This window comes from Myxine glutinosa, chromosome 4, assembly GCF_964187855.1.
Source record: "Myxine glutinosa chromosome 4, kmMyxGlut1.1, whole genome shotgun sequence".
In the NCBI taxonomy this organism is placed as follows: domain Eukaryota; kingdom Metazoa; phylum Chordata; class Myxini; order Myxiniformes; family Myxinidae; genus Myxine; species Myxine glutinosa.
Genome location: NC_136264.1, coordinates 682,599 through 709,924, shown reverse-complemented (window position 1 = coordinate 709,924; position 27,326 = coordinate 682,599). Strand labels below are relative to the sequence as shown.

The 27,326-nt window shown below is 41.3% G+C and overlaps 1 protein-coding gene across 5 annotated transcripts in view; it reads right to left on the bottom strand.

Annotated features, from left to right (window-relative positions):
- Positions 1 to 2,834: 2,834 nt before the first annotated feature.
- ARIH2 (ariadne RBR E3 ubiquitin protein ligase 2) overlaps positions 2,835 to 27,326 on the bottom strand; it is a 44,970-nt gene continuing 20,478 nt past the window's right edge. For all 5 annotated transcript variants that reach the window (XM_068111824.2, XM_068111822.2, XM_078775367.1 and 2 more), the window contains 7 exons: positions 26,373 to 26,423; positions 25,956 to 25,977; positions 16,453 to 16,604; positions 13,428 to 13,571; positions 12,616 to 12,684; positions 10,945 to 11,028; positions 2,835 to 5,003 (listed from right to left, as the gene is read on the bottom strand). In XM_068111824.2, coding sequence (XP_067967925.1) covers positions 4,932 to 5,003; positions 10,945 to 11,028; positions 12,616 to 12,684; positions 13,428 to 13,571; positions 16,453 to 16,604; positions 25,956 to 25,977; positions 26,373 to 26,423 — 594 coding nt within the window. In that variant the 3' untranslated portion in view covers positions 2,835 to 4,931. The remainder of the gene's footprint in view (positions 5,004 to 10,944; positions 11,029 to 12,615; positions 12,685 to 13,427; positions 13,572 to 16,452; positions 16,605 to 25,955; positions 25,978 to 26,372; positions 26,424 to 27,326) is intronic.

Here is a 27,326-nt window from a genome sequence, read left to right as displayed (position 1 = left end):
AATTTATATTAAAAACCAGCAAAGGTACCCAGCGTTGCCGGATAACACGGAGTCGCTTCGTGACTGGAATATGAAGTGGGGGGTGGGGGGTGGGTGAGGAGAAGGAGAGAGAAGTTGAGGGAAGTGTGAGGGGTGAAGGAGAGAGAAGTTGAGGGAAGTGTGAGGGGTGAAGGAGAGAGAAGTTGAGGAGAGTGGGAGGAGTGAAGGAGAGAGAAATTGAGGGGAGTGGGAGGTGTGAAGGAGAGAGAAGGAGGAGAGAAGGAGGAGAGGAGAGAGAAGGAGAGAGAAGGAGAGAGTAGGAGAGAAAAGGAGAGAGAAAGAGAGAGAAAGAGACAGGAGAGAAAAGGAGAGAGAAAGAGACAGAAGGAGAGAGAAGGAGAGAGAAGGAGAGAAAAGGAGAGAAAAGGAGAGAAAAGGAGAGAAAGAGAAAAAGAGGTGTGGGAGAGACAGGGAGGGACAGTGGTAAGACAGATGAGAGGGGGAGGAATGGAGAGGTGTGGGGGAGAGAGGGAGGGGTGAAAGAGTGGTGAGGGAGAGAGAGAGGGGCGGGGGAATGAAAGAGAGGGGTGAGGGAGAAAGAGAGAGGAGTGGGGGAGTGAAAGAGCGGTGGGGGGGGGGGGGGGGGATGAAAGAGAGGGGTGAGCGGGAGAGAGAGGGGTGGGGGAGACAGATAATAGTGGAATGATATGTTATGCTTAATGACCACAGGGGGCACAGACACACACACACCTGTATCAGCACGTTATCAGCAGGTGTTCCCTTACGAAACTGCTTGGAGAGTGCTCGCCAACCAGCGTAACCAACTGAAACCAGCGTAAGCACTCAATCAAGCATCCAACAAAACTGCTGAGGTGCCCGGAGTGTCCCACAAGATCCGAATTAGACAAATGAACTCTTCATAGCGAGTCGATATCGCTGCTGAGGTGCCCGGAGTGTCCCACAAGATCCGAATTAGACAAATGAACTCTTCATAGCGAGTCGATATCGCTGCTGAGGTCAATTCCACAGTTAAAAATTTGAAATTCGGTTCAGCTCAAGAGATTCTCAAGCTTTGCGGAAATTAAATAAAGGCACGAACACTGGCATTTATAAGCTTTGCGATGTATTCTTGAATACAGCGATTCATCGGTATGATCAGCTAAATTACCATTCACAGATATGAAGCTTCATTGCACAGAAACCGACCTGTTCTGAAGCAAGGCGTACTTGGGTTGAGTGAACAAAATGGTGGAATTTAGAACCCAAGCCGAGCGACCTGAACGCAGGCTGACCAAAGGAAAGCCCGTTTCTAGTTTTAGTGCAAATGATTTTCAAACACACACCCAACACAAACTCCACTTTCCCGACTTGCAAAAAGTAAGAGGATCTTATTAGTGTGCAGTCGAAACCCGAATCCTATCCACTAGCCTAGTTCCTCCTGATGACTCCATATTTTTCATTTTTCCTGAATTTATTTGTTTGTTTTTGTTGGTCTAATGACCCCAAACATGCAGCCAAATCAACACTGGAATGGTTTCAGAACAAGAACGTGAAAGTCCTCGAGAGGCCGAGCCAAAGCCCAGACTTGAATCCCATTGAGAATCTGTGGAAAGACTTGAAGATTGCTGTTCACCGACGCTCCCCATCCAACTTGCGGAGCTTGAGCAAATCTGCAAGGAAGAATTGGAGAAACTCCCCAAATCCAGATGTGCAAAGCTGATCCAGACATTCCCAAGAAGACTTGAAGCTGTAATTGCTGCTAAAGGCTCTTCCACGAAGTATTGACTCAGGGGGCTGAAGACTTATGTAAATTAGATATTTATGCGTTTCATTTTCAATAAATTTGTAAAAGAAATTCGAAAAACACGTTTTCACTTTGTCATTATGCGGTATTTTGTGTACATCGGTGACAATTTTTTTTTAAATGTAATCCATTTTAAATTAATGCTACAATGCAACAAAATGTGAAAAAGTCAAGTGGTGTGAATTCAGAAAGTATTCAGACCCCTTCACTTTTTTCACATTTTGTTATGTTGCATCCTTGTGCTGAAATCGTTTAAATTCTTTTTTTCCCTCATCAATCTACACTCAATACCCCATAATGACAAAGAGAAAACAGGATTTTAGAAAGTTTTGCAAATTTATTAAAAAGAAAAAACTGAAATATCACATTTACATAAGTATTCATACCCTGTGCTATGACACTTGAAATTTAGCTCAGCACAATCCTGTCTCTGAGCTCTGCAGGCAGTTCCTTCGACATCACGGCTTGGTTTTTGCTCTGATATGCATTGTCAACTGTGAGACCTTATATAGACAGGTGTGTGCCTTTCCAAATCATGTCCAATCAATTGAATTTACCACAGGTGGACTCCAATCAAGGTGTAGAAACATCTCAAAGATGATCGAGAGAAATGGGAAACACCTGAGCTAAATTTCAAGTGCCATAGCAAAGGGTCTGAATACTTATGTCAATGTGATATTGCAGTTTTTTATTTTTAATAAATTTGCAAAACTTTCTAAATTCCTGTTTTCTCTTTGTCATTATGGGGTATTGAGTGTAGATTGATGAGGGAAAAAATGAATTTAAACTTTCTCATTATAAGGCTGCAACATAACAAAATGTGAAAAAGTGAAGGGGTCTGAATACTTTCTGAATGCACTGTACTTTCTGAAGGCACTGCACACACATATATTCATACTTTCACTGTTCTTAGATTAAAAAAAATAAATAGCCACAATGCCATAAAAAGTGGGCCTGAGGCCCACGGGCTTCCTAGTTTATTTATATGTAGCAAAAGCCATCCCGTATTGGCCAATGATGCGCTATAAACAAGAAACAGCAGGTAACACGGTTTTAAAGTCTGTACATTTTATTTTGCATTAGCTATAAATTAGTTTATCTTCAGGAATACAAAGGAAAGTAAAAACAGCTTGGCATTCCTGTAAGCACAACGGTAAGTTAACCAAAAAAACAAACATACAATTTTTCTTTCTACTTGGAAAAAGGGAGGGTTGGGGGAACGAGGGATCCATCAGATGCCTTGTGAGGGAAGCATCACATGAGTCGGTTTGAAACCACCTTATAGAAGCAAACAGTAAAAGTCAGACAATCAAATTCTCAAACCTGTTAAAATTGTTTGCACTTACCTGCATCATTACGTTTAAACTTGTGACATTTCGGGAGTAGCGATAAGTCTCGGTGGTAAAATGAACAATTCCACAGTGAAAGTTTCATGCCCTCGAACCAACAAAGTGTGTGGACTCCATGTAAATGTGGTGCTCTCCCTAGTACAATCTTTCAAAGATGCAAGCAAAGTCCATGGATTTATATTAAATCCATCATCCATATTACATCTGAGGGGCATTGACGGTCTTAATCTAGGAAACTTAACAAGGTATGAAGATGTTTTTTTGCACTAACCAGTATCGTATACGTAATGAAGGTAAAAGGTGAGTTTCGAAACACGTTTTCCACCCACCGTTGCATTGCTGAAGCTGAAATAGTCATTTCAACTTATAATAAGCAAGTGCAGCCATATTGTTCTTCTACAGGTAAGGCGAATCAAAGCTGCATATTTCATAATGTACCGTGCTCTGGAGAATGTCCCTCATCGTAGTCAGCATGCGAGCATACTCCTTTCGGCACACAAAGCCATTCTATAATGCTTGCGGAGAAAGAAACACCGTGAGCGACTGCGGTACAGCGTCCGTTGCACCATCACCGGAAGCTGATGTGCATTTCAAAAACAGATTAATGCAAAGAAAATAAAAGTGCGAGATGATAAAAGTTGTGCAAATCTGGGTACAACCACACAGCAGAAGCATCAACCTGCTGCATGAAAAATGGACCATTCTATACTGCAGAGAAATTGTTTTCCAAAAGGTTGCACCTCCGTTCGCAATTGTCGTCCTCGTCAGTGATAAAGTAAGATAATTCACCAGGATGTGAGTGCAGCCAGTGAGAAACGATGACGACTCATTTGAGATACCGCTGCCGCCGACTGTGCACCAAATGCGCGAGTTGTTTCGGGATTTATGGTCTTACCCCCCAAAAAAACACGCACGCCTGTTTTGCAAATCAAAAAAGGGAACAAAATGATAAATCGCCTCAAAAAAATTCTCGTCTAATCACTCTGATAGAACTGGGCAATCGAGTACCTTTTTACTTTCTTTTGCAAAGAGCGTTTTCAGATCAACGGACGAAAAAGCAGCTATACAGGCCTACGTGCTACGTGAACACACAATAGCGCACGATGTGACGATGTTCGCAGCTCTTCATATCGGTGATTGTAACGAATGAATGTTGCAGTTTCTTTTGTTTTAGAAAATTATGAACGCCTCAAAGTTTTCAGTCACAGGCACCGACTGTCACCTCTGTCCGAGCAGGTGCTCCGTTTGACAATTTTAGATCGATTCAAGCAATGAAAACAGTCATGAAATGAACCACACGTCACCGTATAATCAACCCAACTACACAGGTAGCCATTTTGTAGCAAAGCTTCAGGCTCGAGTATCAAAAACATTTTCCAACTGCGCGATCACGCCAAAGAAAAATGGTTTACGAGCTCATCGACCTGCAAGCCTGCAGTGACGATACAAACCAAAGAGGAGCCTTCAACGTCAGCAAAAATATTTGGCATCTCTGGCCTGTTATTAAGACAAGGAAAATTGAAAACAGACAAAAAACGACCCTCAGCATGTCTTTTCAAGTCTAAGAAAATGCTGAGCTCCACAATGCAAAAGTTTTCAAAATGCTTCCGGATGTACCTTTTGGAAACGGCACCAAAACGTCACTATCATAAAAGCCGAAGCATGTTTGTGGAGGAAAGGTGAGGGAAGGAACAAAGAAGAAAAACCCGTTGGTATTGGTGGACAAAGGCAAGGCTCAATTGTGGTTGTGCACAAGCACAGTAGGGGGTGAGGGTAAGGAGCTATTGCAAAAAATCGCTTCATGAAAAATCAAAGTCCTTCAGCAAGGTTCTGCGTCGTTTCTCGGCAATATTCATCTGGTTCTCCAGCTCCTGTAGGATGGTGACATGCAAGGAATTTGGAATTAGTTTTGCAATCATTCGACTCTTCATTTGAGAGAGAGAGAGAGAGAGAGATATAGAGATAGATAGATATATATATATACACACACACACACACACACACACACACACACACACACACACACACACACACACACACACACACACACACACACACACACACACACAATGTGTGTGGGGGTAGGCATGGAATACCTTAGGAAAGTTCAGAATGTGTAGGTTTTAGTATGGACTATGTGACACGAAGAAGAAGAAGAAACCCATCTCGATGTACATAAGCAGGGTAAATGTTCAAGTTAAGTGTGCTTGCATGTCGCCAGAAGGGGTGTGGCATTTGTGTTAACTCATTCTAGGGCGTAAGATTAATAAACCCCAATGTGTTATTGGCCCCCTGTGATTTTTCCCGAATGTTCTTAGAAAACTCAGCCGGCCAGGCGATGGGCTCCACTAGCCAACCACGTCACTAGGGCCGACAGAAGCAGCATTTGCTGATCGGCAAGTAAACCCCGACGTCATCCGAATATTCCCAAACAGCGACTAGACTTCGCCCCCCCCCTCCCCTCCCCCCCCCACCGACTCATAACGGAGAGACCATGCCCCAAGCTTCGTGACTGGTGGAGACGCGATGGGGGTGATGGGCAGGGCTCAGGCGATTGGTAGAAAGTAAAGCCACCGTCAAACATTCGAGAGCCGAAGGAAAAAGACGCAGTCTCGCCATCCTGATTGTCCGTCTAATCCTGGCATTCATAGCGGACGGTTGTTTTTGCTGCTCTCTCTCGTCCTGAGTTTGGTTGCGGGCGGTCGCATCTATCTTCTTCTTTTTGTCTTCGTCGCGCTGGCAAACGGCTGCTTCTCAAGCCGTGTCAGTTCGTGAAGCGTTGGATAGTGGAGGGAGGAGGAAGAGGAAGACGTCTCGCCCTTGCGAATTCTCTTGCCTCGGTCACACAAACAAACGGTCGTTTTATTGGCCTCGTGTGCACCTGCGGAGACGTTCCGGAGCTTTGGTGGAACTTTTGCGATCGTGAGGAGGAGAAATAAAGCAGCGGTTTGCGGAGCTCTTGCTTGGCATGTCGGTCGGAAGGAGATATACGTACACGTCGAAACGTACACAGGGTGGGCCAAAAGTAACCATACATAGGGAAAATAAACACTTTTATGAAATTACTCCAATAACGTAAGTTTTGCCGATTAACCTCTCCATTGACGTAAAAATTGGCTTCATCGGTAAGCAAGATCCCAGATGAGAAGTTTGCGTCATCGTTCAATTTGCTTAATGCCCATTCACAAAATTCCATCCGTCTATCCGGGTCGTCTTCACTCAGATGCTGCGCCATATGCAATTTGTATGGATGCCATTTGTTTGCTTTCAAAATGCACCTGATACTCGATCTGCTGACACCGCTTTCTGCAGACAACCGTCGTGTACTTTTTAGGGGACTCCGTGTAAGCTTTGTTAGTATTCTGTCCGTTGTATCTTCATCTGTGGCTGTACGTCTGCGACCACTTTTAAAAACCCTATGTATGGCTACTTATGGCCCACCCTGTAGTATAAAGACGAGTATATATATATATATATATATATATATATATATATATATATATATATATATATATATATATATATATATATATATATAAATAAATATATATATATCTATATATATATATATATATATATATATTGTAACGGATTTGGGAAACCGTGCACTGTGTGTGTAATTCATTGTAAAAATACCCCCATTGTAAATAATGTAACGATTCTTGTAAATACCTCCGTTTCATGTAAAGGTCAAAGGTCGTCCCCTTAGCTAGTCCATGTACAAGCACGTAGCCAATCATAGAACCTCTCTATAGTTATTTCTTTATTATGTGTATTAGTTTAAGGCTCTGTTTTCTACTAGTTGACATTGCATTGCACCAAATGAAATAAGATAGGTCCCTTTCAGTTCCCCAATCATCCCTTCGGAGTGCCAGTAACAGTTGGGCTGTTTAAGTTGGCGTTCGTCGCCGTTGCATTGGGCTGTTTTCGGCGGCGTTCGCCACCGTTGTATTGGGCTGTTTTCTTCGCCCCAAACTCCATTACGCACGCGGTCAACTCGGGGAAGAAGGGCGTGGCCCACCCATCGTCATCAGGAGGTGGAGCCAGGAAGCCCTTGCGCCCAACCAGGACTCGGTGGGCACGGCTTGGTAAGGTGTGGCTATGGCTTGGTTGGGTGTGGCTATATAACCCGTGGCGCGACGCCCCCACCTCAGATGATTGAGGGGAGCAGATGATCGAGGGAGCCAGAGGCGTGTAAAAGCGAAAACCAGCCCTGCCGCGTGAAAGGGGATACGTGTGCCTGCTGCCGCCTTGCTCGCTCCAGCCCGGAGCTGACCTGTTGCTGAGCCCTGCCAAACCTTCCAGCCCTGTGGTCTCACCTTCTTCTCCCTCCAGCAATTCCTGCTTCAATTCCCCATTCGTGTGCGTGTTTGTTCTGTTCGTGCTGTCCTGGGTATAAGTAAGCCTGTATAAGTTAATAACTGCACTGTGTCTTCTATTTTTCCCTGTAAATTACATTTCTTTTCTTCTCTTGCTTTGGTTGTGTGTAAATAATTAATAAATACCTGTGTTCTTTCTTTACCCCTTTTGCTTCTTCACATTCGGTCGCTTTAGTGATTTCCCCCATTGAGTACCTGTGGCGCGATTTCGGCCAACGTTTAGGATTGGGTTTAGTCTTTGTTAAATGGCTCGAACCGCGGGCTGCTAAAAACCGCTCGGCAAATAACATCTTGTCCTCGGTCTCGAGCGGAGTTGCCCACCTGCTTTGTGGAGGGGTTGGCGGGGTGTACGGGAATCCCTTGACCAATCGCCTCGGCCAATCTCACCCCACAAGGGAGCGGGGTAGCTTCAGGATCGGAGACGGCCAGTGCAAATAGAAGGGGGATTAACCGCCCCCTCCCCCCTTAAGGGGGAGCGCCGTACTCCGTTTCCGTGACAATATATATACATATATATACATATATATATATATATATATATATACATATATATACATATATATATATATATACATATATATACATATATATATATATATATACATATATGTACATATATATACATATATATATATATATACATATATGTACATATATATATATATATACATATATATACATATATACACATATATACATATATATACATATATACATATATATACATATATATACATATATACATATATATACATATATACATATATACATATATATACATATACATATATATACATATATACATATATATACATATATACATATATACATATATATACATATACATATATATACATATATACATATATATACATATATATATATATATATACATATATACATATATACATATATATACATATATACATATATATATATATATACATATATATATATATATACATATATATACATATATACATATATATACATATATACATATATATATATATATACATATATATATACATATATATATATATACATATATATACATATATACATATATATATATATATACATATATATATATATATACATATATACATATATATACATATATACATATATATACATATATACATATATATACATATATATACATATATACATATATATACATATATACATATATATACATATATACATATATATACATATATACATATATACATATATATACATATATACATATATATATATATATATACATATATATATATATATATATATATATATATATATATATATATATATATATATATATATATATATACATATATATATATATATATATATATATATATATATACACACACGAATATAAAGCCCGTCAAAAATAACGAGTTGGAACAGTTTATTTGATGGTGCAGTCTCGTGAGCGTGTGAAACTCTGAAGTCTGGTCATAGTGTCAGGTGTGCTTATATCTTCTTTATCTATTAAACATCCTACAGACATAAATGAACACTCGTTTTACTCTGCATGCGTTGCACATCACGTGCAGCAAATTTCACCTCCCTGCGCCTTGTATTTATTGAGTTTTTTTAAACGCTTCTGTACACCGACCTTGAGGCTCGGTTTGCAAGCCTCGACATTTCCAATATGAGAGAAATAATTACTCTTCTTTGGGGTATTTGGAGTCCTCGGGGTCTTTTGGGTTCTCAAGGTCAAACATTACTTCACTCTATTTTTGCTAAAATTTGACACCCCTACCCCCACCTTCCCTGTAACACTCTTTAATGCTCGACAAGAGGCAGGCACCCCTTAAGATATTACGTAAAAACCGACAAACCAATATCATAATTTTTGATAGATAGACTTCTAAATTATTCACTTGAAAAGAGTAGTTAGTAGTTAGTCATTACTTAATCGCTAGTAGTTACTATAACTTACTAATTGCTATACAACCGAGTACCCATCCCATACCGAAGTGAACATGCACCCAATCGATAATGATGAGAAAAAGGTAATTCCACGGCGTGTTGACGACGTCAGTCCAGCACATTCAGTGGCCACATGTTGATCAACCATTATGGCTGCTTGCTTTGGCCTTTGCGTTGTCTCTTGTCATTTGTCAGCTGTTGACTGTTGTAACAGATTCGTCACTTCCGTCTTTGTTGTTGTTATATACTTGTAGGATTTTTAGTTTCAGGTAATATTGTTGTTAAGATTTTTGTGTGAAATGAAGATGACTTCAGTAAAAGGTGAAAATAAATGTTTGTGAAGGAAGAAGGAAGACGCGGCAAAGGAACCGGAAGGAGAGAGAGAAGAGAGGAGGAGAGAGACAGCTGTGAGTCGCGTCGAGGCTGCGAGCGGACTTTTTTGATATTGGTCGCAAATGAGTTGAGGCTTCCCGGGAAAGGGATTGTCCACGACATCGTCACATATTGCGAGTGCAATTAAATCTGCGTCTCAGGTTTTATCACCAAGTGTGAGTCATTGTTGGAGGGAGCCAGCGCCTCCATTACAGGCCGATACGCCATTTTGTCCTCAAAGAGGCTGTCCATCTGGTGCTTCGTGTTTTGTCATTGGGATTCCCATATCGACCTCATTGTGTGGATTGCTGTTGGTTTCCATATCGGCTCAATTCCCATATCGACCTCTCACCTCGTAACTCCTCATCCACAGCCGTGCCAATACCTGCCTGTTGTTTTTCCGTTCTGCACGATTTTGATCTTCACTGCGTTGGGATTTGTGCACTGACTTTGGGGAATGTTACATTCCACTCAAGTTTGGTGTATCGTGAGTTCCTTGCTTTGAGAGCATTGGGGAATGATGGTACCATCATATGTATTGTTAATTTGATGCAAGTGATATATTCATTGTACTTTCTTTAAGAGTGTTATTATTGTGTATGTGAGAGTTCTTAATACAATAACTTGTTTTGTTCTACAATTGCATTGGTGTGGTTTTACCATGGTTTATTAGAACACTCAAAATCACAAATCCTTCTGCCATGTTCCCGCTCCAGACTCTGAGGTGCACCGTAACCGGGGTTTGGGGAGGTAATACGTAACAACTGTCGAGAATCGAGATCAAGTAAAAGTAATGTCTGCTATTTCTCATGTAATTGTGTTTGGTTTTGTCAACCATAAAGAGTTTGTGTGTCCCAAGATATACAAAGAAGATGGATAAATAGATAGAAGATATACAGATAGAGAGATAGATATTGATTTCATAAGTGTGATCTATGATCCATGCACCCAAAGCGTAGAATCTATGTTCTTATGGAATTTTATTATACTGCCTCAAAATATATACAACTCGTATCAGCCATATCAGTTTAACCTCACTAAAGAAACTCAAATCAAGCATATAACAGTAATCCATCTTTGTGAGTTAGATTATGATGAATCAGTGAGTGTGCATTACCCCTCTATCATAGCTGTCAGCTCGTTCCACCTTCCATGACAGGTTTTCTATCTCTGCTTCAAGCTGAGCCTGCTGGTATTCGAACTACCAATACAGAAACAAATGCACAAACACAGAAAAACATTTTCCCCTGAAAAACAAATTTAAGCAAAATCTATCAGGTAACCATGGCATCAGATATCAAAGATAGAGAGAAGAAAACAGCTATTAAACAAGATGTCCAGTCCTCAGTTATCCATGTCGGAAGGGGAAAAAATATCTAGTTTTCAAAAAAATATTTTAAGACGACCATTTTTTGCAGACATTAATAACTGTTGCTTGGAATAAAGTGAAAAACAGAATTTAAGCTTTGGTGCAAAACAGTATATACTGTTGTGTTTACAGCTTGTACTACCGTTAACCACCCCAGCACCACACCGTCAGACGCAGAGACGGAGGGACTCCGCATGACACCACGGGTTGGGAGCACCTTAAGCTAATCTCCACTGCACTAAACTCCACCTATAGCCTTCGCATTCACTCTTGTGCGCCACTTGTCCGCCTTCTTTCACACAATTCCATTAAAAAAAAGGTTTGTTTGTTTGTTTGTTATTCAAAATCAACCAAATAAGCCTTTCCACAAAAATGTCGAATTTTCCCTTGGGTACTCCGAACACTAAAGTCCAAATTTACCAAAGGCGCATAGTGGGCGTCGTGCTAACACATGCCTAACCCTAGACGCTGACAAAAACATCGTTGTACGTGCACAGCTAATCGCCCGTCTAAATAGCAGCTCAGGAAGGGAGATCAACAGCCGATTAGTTGTGCTCGTCGAAACAGCTGATTAGCTTGTGAAACACCACACATATCACCAACATCCAATTGAAATGAAGCACTTGCATATAATCCAGCAGCACAGACAATTGTTGGAGAGAATTCAGTGCATTGCTCCACATCATAGGTTGATCCAGGTCATCTTGCATTAGATTCAGTAGCCAACAAAATTATTTGTTTGAGAATGTAACTCCAGACAAATTTGATATTGTCATACGTTTCCAGAGGATCTATCCTCAAAGATTCCCATTGCATGGCAGTGAACTGCCCTACTCGGATCCTCTTCTGCCTCCTCTTCAGCCAATTCAAGCACTCCTAACGCATCCATATTCAGTCCCATGTAAGCTACCAATTACAAGCCATGCAATGCTTGCTTCAAACCATTAAACATGCCCTCGCCGACGTATAAACGTTTCTTTGTATTTAAACGCTTGTGATTAGGTTTTGATCGCGCATTAGATCATCTCTTCGGCAATTGGCAACTAACTTTGAATCACCCGGAACGTCGCACGATTGACGATTCTACACGCGTCTAACTCTTAAACGCCTTTTGTAAATTCGGCCCGAAATGTCCGTGTGAGATTTCATCTCGAGTTAAAAATTCCACTCCTGGCAACCAAATGTTGAATAGTCACTCTCCATGACTCTGAATCGATCTGGTGCGGAAGTGTAAAACGCCAAAGCAGTTACTTCATGAATGGCCGGCTTAAGGCTGAATTCACGCAGACCGGCAGTGAGTGGGTCTGTCAGTCATCCTTTAGTGACTTCTAAAAACATTGGTAATTATTGGATTATTATAATCCCAATTAACCAATTGACATAAATATGCACAAAAATATCAAATCAAATCAAACTTACCAGCTTCTTCCGTGGGCCAGCTTCCATGTAATAAGCATAAGGGTAGGTGTATTGCATTGTGTAGCGACACTGCAACACAAGGAAAATCAAAAGTAAATAAATTTCCACCCGTTGACATCTGCACATAATGCTGAGAATCTTCAGTTGTCCGATCCACAGTGGAAAATTATTCAAAGCAGTTAAAACCAAAAGCAGGCAGTGCAGCTTTTACTGCTTATTCTATACTAGCAGGGGCTACCCAGCGGTGTCCCCGGCGACGATGGGGGGATAAGCCAGTGCTGCCCGGTGCTTTTCTCTGCGGTGGTTTTGGGACAAGTTGGACATTGAAAAGCTATGGAGTTATTGGCCTCATGGAGTCATGGTGGTTACCTTTTGCCTGCGGGCCGGCAGCAGCATTGCCTGACCCCACATCCCAATATACATTTTACAGTGGCCTTTGGTGGCCTCAAAACGGACGTCAAAGCCAATATGTGGGAAATTAAAACCTTGCCAGGCTTCTGAGTACCTACACCCAAAATATGGGGCCACTAAGCGCTATGATTCAGCTGTGAAATAATAATGTACAAACACTTGAAAATATTTGTAAAGATTACACTGAAAACTATTCAAAGAATCACTGCCTGCCTGAAGCCTTGGAAGGAAGAGGATGGATAGTACAGATTCTGAAAGGCAGTTCCACATATTGGAGAAGCAAGCCCCTTTTATATTCTTCCATAAACGCCCCCTCATCCCCACCCCAACCCCATACATCTATTTTGTCACCACCAAAGCCACTCCCCACTACCTTTACTATTATTATTAGCCGGTAATACTTTGGCAAGAAGCTTGGATGCATTCTGTAGGTATTGCCAATCAATCCAGGTGCCCAGGTTATTCATAACACGTTCCTGGATCTTCTCCTGGATACATTCGTATGTCTGCTCCTCCAACTGGATGCTCTTGTTGTGATTTTCCCACTGTGGTTAAAAAACAACAAAGTAGCAAAAAGTGTTTCATTCTAAATGCTGTTGAATGGTTAGTTTGACATTAATGAAAATAAATCACCCGATGATTGCGATATATTTTTGAATCTGCACAAATGGAAATTGAAGTCCCCAAATTTAAGGGGGTGAAAGGGGGGGGGGGGGGGGGTGAGGGTGGGGGGGAATAAGAATACTTTCCCAATTATATACAACACGCAACACATGGTAGAGTAGAACAGCACATGGTAGAGCACATACCTCTGCCAGGCTGAACAGTTTACGTTTTGTATCTCACTGTTTGGCCGGATCTGGATAATCTAATCACCGAATAATCTTTAATAAGAACCTAATCAGCTTGTTCTTGTCACCTCCCCAACTCATCCACCGAGATTTGACCTAATCCATTTACAACTCTGAGGTATTGTGGTATATATCGCTTTTTGGCCCAATCACTCAATGGTGAGAATCACTTTAAAATCCTAGTATCCGGATTCGGATCTTCCCCAAATTCTAATCGATTCGTCCATGTCACACACTCAACCTGTCCACCAAGTTTTGTCCGAATCCATCCACAACATTTTGAGATATCCTGCTCACAGACAGACTCCTAACGTTTCATTTCATTTCCAAGAGATAGACAGACAGACAGGGATGAAAACGTAACCTCCGTACCCCTTTGGTGACGGAGGCAACGACAAATTTGCCCCCATTAGAATTGGCCTTTCATATTCTAATCTGTATTCTGTGGAAGTTCCATCACATTATATCATAACCCAACTCAAATATGGACGTATGAAATGATTGACAATTCAATCGTGATGGTGTCAAAATTTGTAACAATCCTAACAAAGAATATTAACATTTCAATGTATGTGATCATTTGTGATTGTAATTCCTTTTGCAATTTCGTGGATATAGATTATTATTGAGTGTGCCTTGTAATTAACATCAAAAGAAGCCATGCCACCTCAGCAAGTTATACTCCTTTACAATTAATGAGATTAACTTCCACACACAAAATAGTCTGCTTTCTCCATGTCATGGATATGTTGCTTTTCATTCTCAAAAATCAGTTTATATGCAAAGATTTATTAATGTAATGAACACTGCTGGGCCCTTTTGGGGAGTCTTTGCTTAGGCTGTCTGTCCAATGAGGGAGCAAGCACTGCTTTTCTTAACATCACCAGATATACTAGTGGGTATTGAAATAAACTAGAACGGCACTCTTCGATGTCGCCATGTCGACCAATATGCCTCCACCCACAAGATTACATCATCACAATATTTGTACCAAGTTTGATTTAAATCTCTTCAGCTGTTCTCAAGTATCACATTTTACCTGATGTGACCTCTGACCTTTGATGCCAAAATCTAATCAGTTCATCTGTTCATCATAACATATGCTTGTACCAGGTTTGGTCAAAATCCCATCACTGGTTCACAAATTAGTGCACCAACAGAATTATTATTATTATTTTTTTGTATACTGAATCGAGGCTCATGAAAGAGCTAACATTTACTTCACAAACAAATCAACCAGACAAACAAAATATATAAAAAGAGGGCGCGGAAGACAAGATGGGGGGAGAAGGGGAAGCACACAAACACAACATTTGAGAGCAGGGAGATGTGTGGAAGGGAGAGGGCTTGGGGGGAGGAGGCGTGGGAAGGGGGGGGGGGGGGGGAGAAGTATAAAACACAAGGACACCAAGGACTTCCAGGACAGAAGTTGGTATTTCAAAAAAGTGGAATTGGGGTGAAATTAGCAGGGGTAGAAAAGATCATGGTTTTGGATGGGGGAAGATAAGAGATGGTGGTGAACAGCTGTTTTAAAGACCTGGAGGGAGGAGTGGGATTGAAGAGAGTGAGGGAGTTTGTTCCAGAGGCGGGAGAAAAGGGGAATGAAGGAGTGAAGGTGAGCAGAGAGTCTTGATTTTGGCAGTTTAACCATAAGAGGGTTGCAGGCAGATCTTGTGCGACCTGTAGGAATATTTGCGGGACAGAGCCCAGAGAGAGCTGAGGGGGCAAGGCCAGAGAGGAGTCGGTAGAAGACGGAAAGACCACCAACCTGCCTGCGGTGAGTGAGTGAGAGGCCCTTGGAGTTAGCTTCATCGCGGGAGATTCCAATGATTCTGGAAGCTTTGGTTTCTACAGCGGGATGCCGAGCTGGGTGTGAGGCAGGAGCACCGGCCCAGAGGGGAGAGCAGTATTCCATCAATCTGCGGATGAAAGCCTTGTATGTGGTGAGCTCAGGTGTGCCAAGGAAGGACTTCGCACGACGGAGGATGCCCAGTCGGCGACTGGCTTTGGAGGCCAGACCCCATAATGTAATCCATTTATCTTTTCATCATCATACATACTTGTACCAAATTTGACTTGGTTCCCTTCAGCCATTATCAAGATATCGCAGTAACAAAAACCGATTACAGAAACTGACCTTTAACCTTGGACTTCTTAATGCAGAAATCTAATCAGTCCATCTTTGCATCATAATATATACTCATAAGTTTGTTCAAAATCCCAGCACTGGTTTACAAGTTAGCTCGGTAACAGAATTTCTTCCTAACATGACCTCTGACCAATTGACCCCATAATGGAATAAGTTCAACTTTGCAACATTATAGTACTTGTACCAAGTTTGACTTGGATCCCTTCAGCAGCTCTTAAGTTGTTGCAGTCAGAAAAACCTATCACAGACGGACTGACGCACGGACAGTCCAAAAACATAATGCCTCCAGCGACTTTGTTCTGGGGAGGCATAAACACCGGTCTGCAACATCAGATTAGTAATAAGACAAGGAAGAAAAACTTTTGCAAGCGAGTGAAACTTCCTTTAATATGCTTCCAACACCAACTACATGTGCTGTTTACTTACCCTCTCAAAGTAGAACAAGTATTTTTTGAGGGCTTCCCTTGCCTGGGCCTGCTGGCTCTGGTTCACAATGTCAGGGTTTTCCTTGTAGCGACTACATTCGTAGTACTCGCTACCATGAGTCTTCCACTCACCAAGGCACATCCAGCAGAAATCTTTGTAAAACAGGAAGGGGGTAAAGATGAAGACTTTCAAATGCCAAAGTCCACAGTTTTGTCCCATCTATGATTTTAGTAGCAAGAAGACAACCAGAAATATATAATCTTAAGCTAATACAGTAGCAGTTATAAACTAGAACGGCACTCGGTAGAAAGAATACTTCCGCCAAGCTCAACAGTTTACGTTTTGTATCCCACTAATACTAATAGGCCGGATCTGGATTCGGACCCGAACCAAAATCGAATCGCTTGTTCTTGTTGCCAAATCAACTCGTTCACCTAGTTTAGTCATAATCCACCTATAACCTTTTGAGATATCAGGATTATATAATCAGTTTTAGCCCTTTCACTTGATGTTGAAAAACCACTTAATTTCTCTGATCCGGATATGTACGAGCTATGTATGATGAAAGGATGTTCTTGTAGCAGTAATGTCGGACTCGAGTTCACTTTTTGGAGGACTCGGACTCGGACTCATCTTTCAGGAATCGGACTCTGAATGCCAAGAACTCGGACTCAGACCAATTCTGGCTCGAGTCCGGCAAAATTTAGTGCACAGTAAAACTTTTAGGGTACAGTAGAAATAAAAAGTGTACAGTAAAACTTTTCGTGTACAGCTGCAAGAACCCGCACGTACAGTGAATGAATATGAATGAATGATCGTTTTAAGGCCATTTTCCCCGCTAGAGTGGGGGTTAGCCTTGCGGGCCCCATGACAATCATGGTTCCCTGTTTGAGGCAATGTTTTTATGGCCGGATGCCCTTCCTGACGCCAACCCTTGGTCACGCTCTTACGATGCGCAGGGATACGGTGTACCTATTCTAAACCGGGGTACACACCCGGATCATTCATCCCAGCAAGCTGGTACTCAATTTGCCGACCTCGGAAGGATGACAGGCTGAGTCAACCCCCCTGGCGTTAATTCAGCGATCGACCGGGATTCGAACCCAGGATCCTAGGATCCCAAGCCGGCACCCTAACCGCTAGGTCAACACCAGGCACCAACGTACAGTAACCAGGCCTAATTGGTTTGCTGCAAAACGCTCGTACCGTGCAATTGTGAAGCAGGTGATTATAAAGGATTAGCGGACAGCAATAAACAATCCTGCACGCAGAAGAAAATGAAGGTAACTCTGACCGATGCACCAGATTTTTTGAGATAATGCAAATGTCTTACCTTCGTGTAATGGCGCACGATCCAAAACATGTGGATTGTCACGATTGTTACAAGGATTTCGACTGAGAAGCGAAAACTATGGCACTTAGGTGGAATTTGTTTTGAAAGCCATTAATTAGATGTATTGGTCCGATGGACGGACAGACACCAACTTTGATTTCGAAGGTTTTATAAATAAAACTCAAGAATGTGGAAATAGATGTTGCTGAAGTTAGGAACGTATTGCCATTACCTCGACGTACAAAGCAGTTACTTCTGAAATTTGCAGCCGATTTCGTCCAGTAGAAGCCGAGAAAATGATTTTCTGTCCACGTGTTAAAGCTATACACAGAGAAACGATGGCTGACAAAAAGAGAGGGGTGCTTTGCGGCTCCCTTGATATTAAAAATACATTTTTCAAAATTGGATTTGGAAAACCGGAGTTAGATTTCTCTGTGCAGAGTTCACTGCATTTTTTCGCCACATTTATGTCAAACTCTTAACGTCTTTATTTGAACTCACATGTAAGAAGGTAATTATGTCCTTGTTTTTTAATGTATAAGATGTTCACATATATATTTGCGTTAAGTATTTACGGAATTTGTGTGGTTTATGAAAGCGGTGTGTAGTAATGGAGCACTCATTTCTCTGTTTTTTTTTTTTTAAGTCCTTAGGAAAACTTAGTCACTCGTTTCTCACCAGAGTAGAGGGTATTGCATTTGAGTCAGTTTGTTACTTGGCAAAAAAAAAGAAGTAATTTTTCTTTTCCAAGTACGTTGATCACTCCGGTTTGTGTGTGTGTTTGTTTGTGTGTGTGTGTGTGTGTGTGTATTTGCGTGTGTGTGTTTGTCAGTCCGCTCAATTATACTTGTTTACAGGTCACAATTTTAAACCGATCTTCACGAAACTTCAGCAAATGGTAGAGTTTGTGGTCCAACAAAATCCTATGTATTTTTGAGGTCAAAAGGTCAACGTAGGCCAAAGGTCAACCAATTTTTTCGAATTTCTAAAATCCTCAATTTTCATCCGATTGAGTTGGAATTTGAATGGGATTTTCATATCAGTGAACTGAATTCAACCACAAACTATTTTTGAGAACAACATAGGCCAAAAGGTCAACATAAGCCAAAAGGTCAACCACTTTCTTCAAAATCTCTAAAATCCTAAATTTTCATCTGATTGACTTGAAATTTGAATAGGATTTTCATATCAGCTAACTGAATTCAACCACCAACTATTTTTGAGATCAACATCAACATAGGCAAAAGGTCAACTACTTTTTTCAAATTTCTAAAATCCTCAATTTATATCCGATTGATTTGAAATCTGAATAGGATTTGCATATCAGCTTACTGAAACCAACGACCAACTATTTTTGAGGCAAACCTAGGCCAAAAGGTCAAATAGGCTAGATTTCTAAAAGTCAATTTTTATCAGATTAACTTAAACTTTGAAGACGATTTGCATATCAGGTCACTGAATTCAACCACTAATTATTTTTGAGGTCAAAAGGATGCTCCACCGAGTGCCATTCCACTTTGTTCTGTTTTGCCAAGTGTCGCTCTACGAGTGATTTTTAATTACTTGGCAAAAAAAAAGAAAAAAAGTATTTGGTCTCCACAATTCTTTATTTCACTGTTAATATTACAGAACCTTTGTTTTTGATCCAGAACTTTATATATCCTTTTAAATCAGAAAATAAAAAGAAATGGCATTGACAAAGACAGCCTAGACTTAATAATTGGTAGCACAACCTTTGGACAAAATAACTGGTCAAGCGCTTCCTATAGCCATGAATGAGTTTCCTACACCTCTCAACTGGCAGTTTGGCCCACTCTTCTTGTGAAAATTGCTCCAGGTCTCCCAGATTTTAAGGGTGTCTTCTCCCAACTGCCGTTTGCAGATCTCCCAACAGGTGTTCAATGGGATTTAGATCTCGACTCATTTCTGGCCACAACAGAACAGTCCAGCGTTTTGTCTTGAACCATTCATGGGTGATTTTTGAAGCCCAAAATCTTTTTTTTGAAATGTGTTTTGGGTCATTGTCCTGCTGCAAGACCCATGACCTTCGACGGACACCCAGCTTTTTGACACTGGATTGAACATTGCGCTCCAAAATGCCCTGGTAATCTCCTGATTTCATGATGCCATGCATACATTCAAGTCACCCAGTGCCAGAGGCAGCACAGCAACCCCAAAACATCACTAAACCTCCTCCATGTTTGACTGTAGGGAAGGTGTTCTTTTCTTTGAAGGCTTCATTTTGTTATCTGTAAACATAGAGATGATGTGCTTTCCAAAAAGCTCTAATTTGGTCTCATCTGCCCACAGGACATTCTCACAGAAGGATTTTGGCTTGTTCAGGTGTGTTTTGGAAAACTCCAGTCAGGCTTTCTTATGTCTCTCTCTCTCAGCAGTGGGGTCCTCCTGGGTATCCTACCATAGAACCCCCTTTCATTGAGTTGGTGATGGATGGTGCGAGTTGAAACTGTCCTGTCTGAAGGTCAGCTTAAATCTGTTTGGCAGTTGATCGAGGTGCTTTCTCCACCATTCGAACAATCCTTCGCTGCAATCTTCGATCAAGCTTTCAAGATTCTGAATTCAAAGTTTAAGTCCAGGGAGGTTGACTACAGTGCCATGGCCCTTAAACTTCCTGATAACATTGCGTACGGTAGACACAGCAACATCAACGTCTCTGGAGATGGACTTGTAGCCTTGAGATTGTCCATGCTTGGCTACAATCTTGTGTCTGACCTCCTCAGACAATTCTCTAGTTTTCTTTCTTTTCTCCATGCACACAGTGACACAAAACAGTAGAATGACTCCTTCTCTCCATTCGAACTTGTTGAATGCATGATTTTTATATTGCAGGCACCTGCAACTCACCACAGGTGAGTTCAATTCCAAAGTAAAGGAGAATCACCTGCTTGAAATCTAATTATTTCTGACAACTTCTAAAAGGTGCTAATGATATTGTCTGGGCCATTTTAGGACTTATATGTGGAATAAGCTAAGATTTGGTAATTTTTTCAGCTTTTATTGTTTTGTTCCACTGCAAACCAAAGAAATACAAATGTGGATACCAAAATTTATTTTTTTTCAACAATTTTCTGGAAGAAATGGTGCATTATTTGAAAAAAGTGCAAGGGTGCCAATATTTTTGGCCACGACTTTATACGCACACATATGCGAATGCGCGAACTTTCCGAGTACAACTTAGGTTAATTAATTTTGGTGATTGAAAGTCTCATAATCTGCAGCTGGGTGATTGGTATTCTCTCGCCAAACTTTGTTTCAACTCGATCATACTTCTAGCAAGCACTTATGGCGCTTTTGCATTGCACAGAACAGTACGGTAATCCCTGTGTCGTTTTTCCATAGCACAACAGAACCGTGAAAATAGGCGGAGTTATCTGAAGTGACTAAAAAACGTGACCGTGGTGGTGACGTAATTACCTCCGTCACCAAAGGTGGATCGAGGTTATGTTTTCACACCTGTCTGTTTGTTTGTCCATTTGTCCGTGAACAAAATATCTCAAAAAGTTGTGGATGGATTCGGATGAAATTGGGCAGAGATGTAGCATATGTGACAAGGACGAAATGATATAGTTCAGCCATACTGGATTTTGGTGAAGATCTGGATTCGGATCCAGCTACTCGAATTTTATCAAGTGATTCTTCACCATTGGGAGATGGGGCCAAAAACGATACATAGCATGATATCTCAAAACGTTATGGATGGATTTGGACAAAACTTGTTGGAGAGGTTGTGCATGTGACGAGGAAGAATCGATTCAATTTTGGTGAAGATCCAGATCCGGATCCGGCTAGTATAAATTTTTAAGTGATTCTTCACCATTGTGAGATAGGGCCAAAAACGATACAAAGCAGGATATTTCAAAAAGTTGTGTATGGATGATTTTGATTAAATGCGATTCTGTGTTGCGATTTTATGGTCTACTCTGGGATACAAACGTAAACTGTTCACCTGTCGGAGATATGCTCTCGACTGAGTGCTGTTATAGTTTCTCATGCGACACTAAACTGTAAACAGCTCCCTCTGCAACTATGGAGGAACTTGAAGCTGTGTTTTACTTCTTCGTCGGGTTTTGATTTTATCTGAACATGTTTTTTTAGCGAAATGAAAAAAGAGAGAGGACGTGTTTGAGAAGGAAGTGTTTGAGAAGAAGCTGAAAGATGCCAGAAAGAGGACAGCTAAAAAGAGAAAGAAACTTTTACAGACAATTATGAAGACCGACAACAAAGATTTGTTTGTCGTCGCAAACAAATAATACAGGTACATTATGTTAGGTTAGCCTTCATATATACCTAGTAACATTACGACTACCTTTCACTTTCTTCATGAATTGACGATTGTGATTGACCAATCAATCACAAATTCGCATATCTACAGTATTTCTAGCTCCACCCATAGGTCCGGGTTCGGCTCACTGGGTACCTATCCGTAGCAGGAACCAAATTTAGCACGGTACTTAGGTACAGTACGGTTCGCTTGGCAATGGAAAAACGAAAAAAAAAGGATTTTGGTTACAGTACGGTACGGTACGCTACGCTACCGCGGTGGAAAAGCGCCATTAATAACCAGTTCTGAGATGAACGAATTAGAAGATAATGTAGGAGTTAATCAAATAGGCAGAAGCGTTGAATGCAAGGCCCAAAACATCAATGCTTTGTTTCCTCTTATGGCAGTTAGGTTTAACCTTCAATTTCTTGTATTTTACTGTATTCGAAGCTCTATCTTTTATATTGCGATTCCATCCCTAAATATGATGAAATCTCGTCTATTCAGTGCCAATAAGCCAACTATTAAAAAACTGAACAATTGGTTGAAAAAAAAAACAATTTAAAAATATGTCGGCTCACAATACCAATAGTATGGCAGATAGGTGCAGGAATTGTGCCTTTGATGATACAAGCATGGCATTTGGCACAAAGTCAGAGTATGTCGAAAGAAAGATATTTGGCTATAGGGCCATCGCAGATTTGCCCTTTTTTTTTTTGAAAAATGGCCGCCATTGTTGTCGCAGGAAACCCTGGTGTTGGCTAGCGGCTAGGGTGCCAGCTTAGGATCCTAGGATCCTGGGTTCGAATCCCGGTCGATCACTGAATTAACGCCAGGGGGGTTGACTCAGCCTGTCATCCTTCCGAGGTCGGCTAATTGAGTACCAGTTCACTGGTAATTCCCTGCTTGTCGTAAAAGGCGACAAAAAGGGTTGGCGGCAGGAAGGGCATCCGGCCGTAAAACATTGCTTCAAAAAGGGGACCGAAAAACAACAACAACCACGGTCCCCGAAAAAGGCCAACCCCCGCTTGCGGGGAAAAAATAGCCTCTAAAGGTGGTATTGTTGTCGCAGGACAAATCTGCGATGGCCCTACAGCCAAATATCTTCCTTAGGGCATACTCTAACTGTGTGCCAACTCTCGTGCTTGTATTATCAAAGACACAATTCTCCCAAATATTTCACCTATCTGCCGTACTAAAAATTGGGCGCCATTTTTATTGGACACATCTGTGATGACTCTAATAGTCAGAATATTTAACTGTGTACCAAATACCATGCTTGTATGATTCAAACAACAGTTTATCTTACTATAATTCACCAAATGTCCGTCCGTCTGTCTGTCTGTTCGAAGGTACCGTAAAAACTGCTGAACCGATCTCAATGATATTTTGGGTGGATAATCCTGGGATCCCCAGGAGTAAAATAGGCTATTTAGTTTTCCCAATTTCAGCTTTAGTCTCCAGAATTCTCAGGTTTGGACTCACGCATAACATTCGCGTTCGCATAACGTTCATTGTTCTCATTGTGACGATGTTGTTTTCCCGGGTGCCGCACAAATAGCTGCACCGATCGCTGCACAGCTGCACCGATCAAACTCGGTGACCTCAGACAAAGACCTTTTTTAAGGACAAGGGTTGAATCCCTGCTTGAGAGAATTCTAACCCATTTCAACTGAAGGAAACACGTATCGGGAGTACAAACGACATAGCGATTGTGAACACGATTAGTTTAATCTCTACATGAGAGAATTCCACATAGCTATTTGGGCGGTGAATACGCTAACAGATCGCTGTCTCCATCGATCTTGCCAAGGCCGTAACAGCTATCGGCTCAAAATCCTTTTAACTGTTGATTTGGAAGTTTTTACAATGAAGGAAACACGTATCGGGAGTACATACAACATCGGGAGGACTAACTGCACGCGTCTTCAGTGAATGAATATGAATGAATGATCGTTTTAAGGCCATTTCTCCCCGCTAGCGTGGGGGTTGGCCTTGCGGGCCCTATGACATAATGGGGCCCTGTTTGAGGCGATGTTTTTATGGCCGGATGCCCTTCCTGACGCCAACCCTTAGTCGCCACTTACGATGCGCAGGGATACGGTGTACCTATTCTAAATCGGGGTACACACCGGATCATTCATCCCAGCAAACTGGTACTCAATTTGCCGACCTCGGAAGGATGACAGGCCGAGTCAACCCCCCTGGTGTTAATTCAGCGATCGATCGGGATTCAAACTCAGGATCCTAGGATCCTAAACCGGCACCCTAACCACTAAGCCAACACCAGGCTTCAGTATCGCGTCTTCAGTCTGTTGCACGCGTATCTGTTGCAGTATCAGTTGCACGCGTCTTCAGTATCAAGCTTAAATCTGTCATGGCGGATCTGAAGAGCGGAATGCTTGGAGAAGTGGTGGGCTACTTCGGCATGAAGGAGGATCAGAAACGTGGACTCCCACACTGCCACATCCTGCTGATACTTGCTCCCGCATGACGTTATTTTCCCGGGTGCCGCACAAACGGCTGCACCGATCGAGATTTCACGGATGTTTATATAAATCGTTCAAAAGGAAAAAAAGCCTTCAATTTCTGATATTTAGCCTTTTCATTTGGGCCTCCCAATTGAAGACCCGCCCATAGGGCGGGTACCGTTGCTAGTACAAATTAATATACCATATACCATATACCATAATATACCATATAAATGGTGGCCATTTTAAAAACATTGTTGTCACAGGACAAATATATGACAACCCTATAGTTAGGGGTCATTAATTATGTGCCAAATGTCAAGCTTGTATGACCACAACAACAGTTTATACACAATAATGTACCAAATATATGTAAAATAACAAGCAATGGAGGCCATTTTGAAAAATAGCCACCATTGTCGTCACAGGACCAATCTGCGATGGCCCTATAGCCAAATATCTTCCTCAGGGCATACTCTAACTGTGTGCCAACTCTCGTGGTTGTATCATCAAAGTCACAATTCTCCAAAATATTTCACCTATCTGCTGTACTACAAAAGGTTAAGAAACAAGATAGGGATTTTGTTGCAATAATGTGAAAATTCAACTATTTCTAATTAATAACAATAGCTACATATGGTAAGTTACAACACCATGTGAGGCATCCCTACATCTCTTTTTTCAATTTGAAAGATCTCAACTAACTTGCTATTTGAGCCAAACATAGACCCCCACAACACCGTCCAATCAGCAACTATCAGGATGCCTCTGCACGGTGGTTGTACACCCTCAATCCCTCAATGCAAGTCAGGAGCCAAATCTTCCCCACTCTTCCATGCTGCCCAGATTTTTCAGGGCAGCCGATCAGTCCCCATGGACTGGCCCACTCCCTCTCGTCGTGTCTGTGCGTCTCTAACTCTTTTGTGGACCTGGCTAATATAATAAATTTTACAAGTGCATAATATATATGTGTGTGTGTGTGTGTGTGTGTGTGTGTGTGTGTGTGTGTGTGTGTGTGTGTGTGTAACTGCGTGTGTGTATGTATGTATGTATTGTTAATGTCCGGCTTCCTTCTTGTGGTCTTTATTTTGATCACTCCTGGGAGATTGATCAGCTGTCCGAGTGCCACAGGCCTATAAGAGAGAACTATCTATATAACTGGCTATAATACTACAATAACAACAACAACTCCTCCAATCACCAACAAAACTATAGCATCGTAGTCGTCTCTGCACTAATAAACATCCATGGCTTTTCTAACATGCAGGTGCAGGTTCAGACATTGTACTTTTGCACAGTTACACTCAGTGTTATCATATGTCTTCCATGAACGTTTTATCATACATCTAGAGAGAAACAAAATGATTTGTACATTTTCAATGGAGTGTGTTCACTGGATGCGAGATACTTTACTTACCATGTTTGCATTTACAGCATTGCTGTGGAGGAACAGAAATGAGAAGAATTAAAAAAAAAAAAAAAAATCTCACCAGTGTCTGAAGAAAGCGGTTCAGTTTGACATTTTTAATGTGAAATAGGCAAAGCCTAGAAACAAACGAAATCCATTACAATTGACTTTTATACCCCTTTAGCATTGCCCTTTAGAACCGATTCGAATTACCTTTTAGAACCCCTTAGAACCGATTGGAATTGCCCTTTAGAACTCTTTAGAATTAAGCACGGTGGGTTAGAAAGGTTCTTCTTCTTCATTTTTATGGATGGATGGAAGGAAGGACATTGCCAAATATTGAAGCGGCTTCACTGCTTAAAAATACACCAAAGGTGCTCCAAGTTTCTCATACAGTAAGCAGTTCAATGTCTGTGCAGAACCTACCATATGGTTGCAACCGCCATTCTTCTCAATGCAGATGTGACACTTGGGACACTGAACCAAATGTACAGGAATGGGAAAAAGAAAAAAAAAGCAATATTATTATCCACAATACTGAAATGGCAGTTAAAATATTTGTGAAAGGAGTGTTAATTGTATAGTTGTTGCATCGCAATTTAGGTTGATATTTCACATACTCTAATAGATCTTTTAGAGTGGTAGTGGTTAGCTAAGAACTACTACAAAAGGTATTCGACTGATTTTCTCTACCATAATGAATGAATTTTTTCAACCATCTTTACATCATTATACATACCTGTAGCTACATTTACATCATTATACATACCTGTAGCTACATTTACATCATTATACATACCTGTAGCTACATTTACATCATTATACATACCTGTAGCTACATTTACATCATTATACATACCTGTAGCTACATTTACATCATTATACATACCTGTAGCTACATTTACATCATTATACATACCTGTAGCTACATTTACATCATTATACATACCTGTAGCTACATTTATATCATTATACATACCTGTAGCTACATTTACATCATTATACATACCTGTAGCGATGGCAATGTACAAAAGCGCGCGCACAGCTGTAAGGACGAAGGACGGGAACAGTGGTGAGTTTGAGGTGAAGGTGGGAGTGCATCAGGGGTCGGTACTAAGTCCACTACTATTTGTAGCTGTGATGGAGGTGCTGGCTCGGAATGTAAAGGAGGGTTTACCATGGGAGTTGTTGTATGCAGATGATCTAGTGTTTATTGGGGAGAGTATGGATGGACTAAAGGAGAAGATGAACAAGTCGAAGGAATGTATGGAGACAAAAGGTCTGAAGGTGAATATCGGAAAAACGAAGGTGATGGCAAGTGGTAAAGCATGTGGTGAGGTGGAAAGAACTGGGAAGTGGCCGTGTGCTATGTGCAGGAAG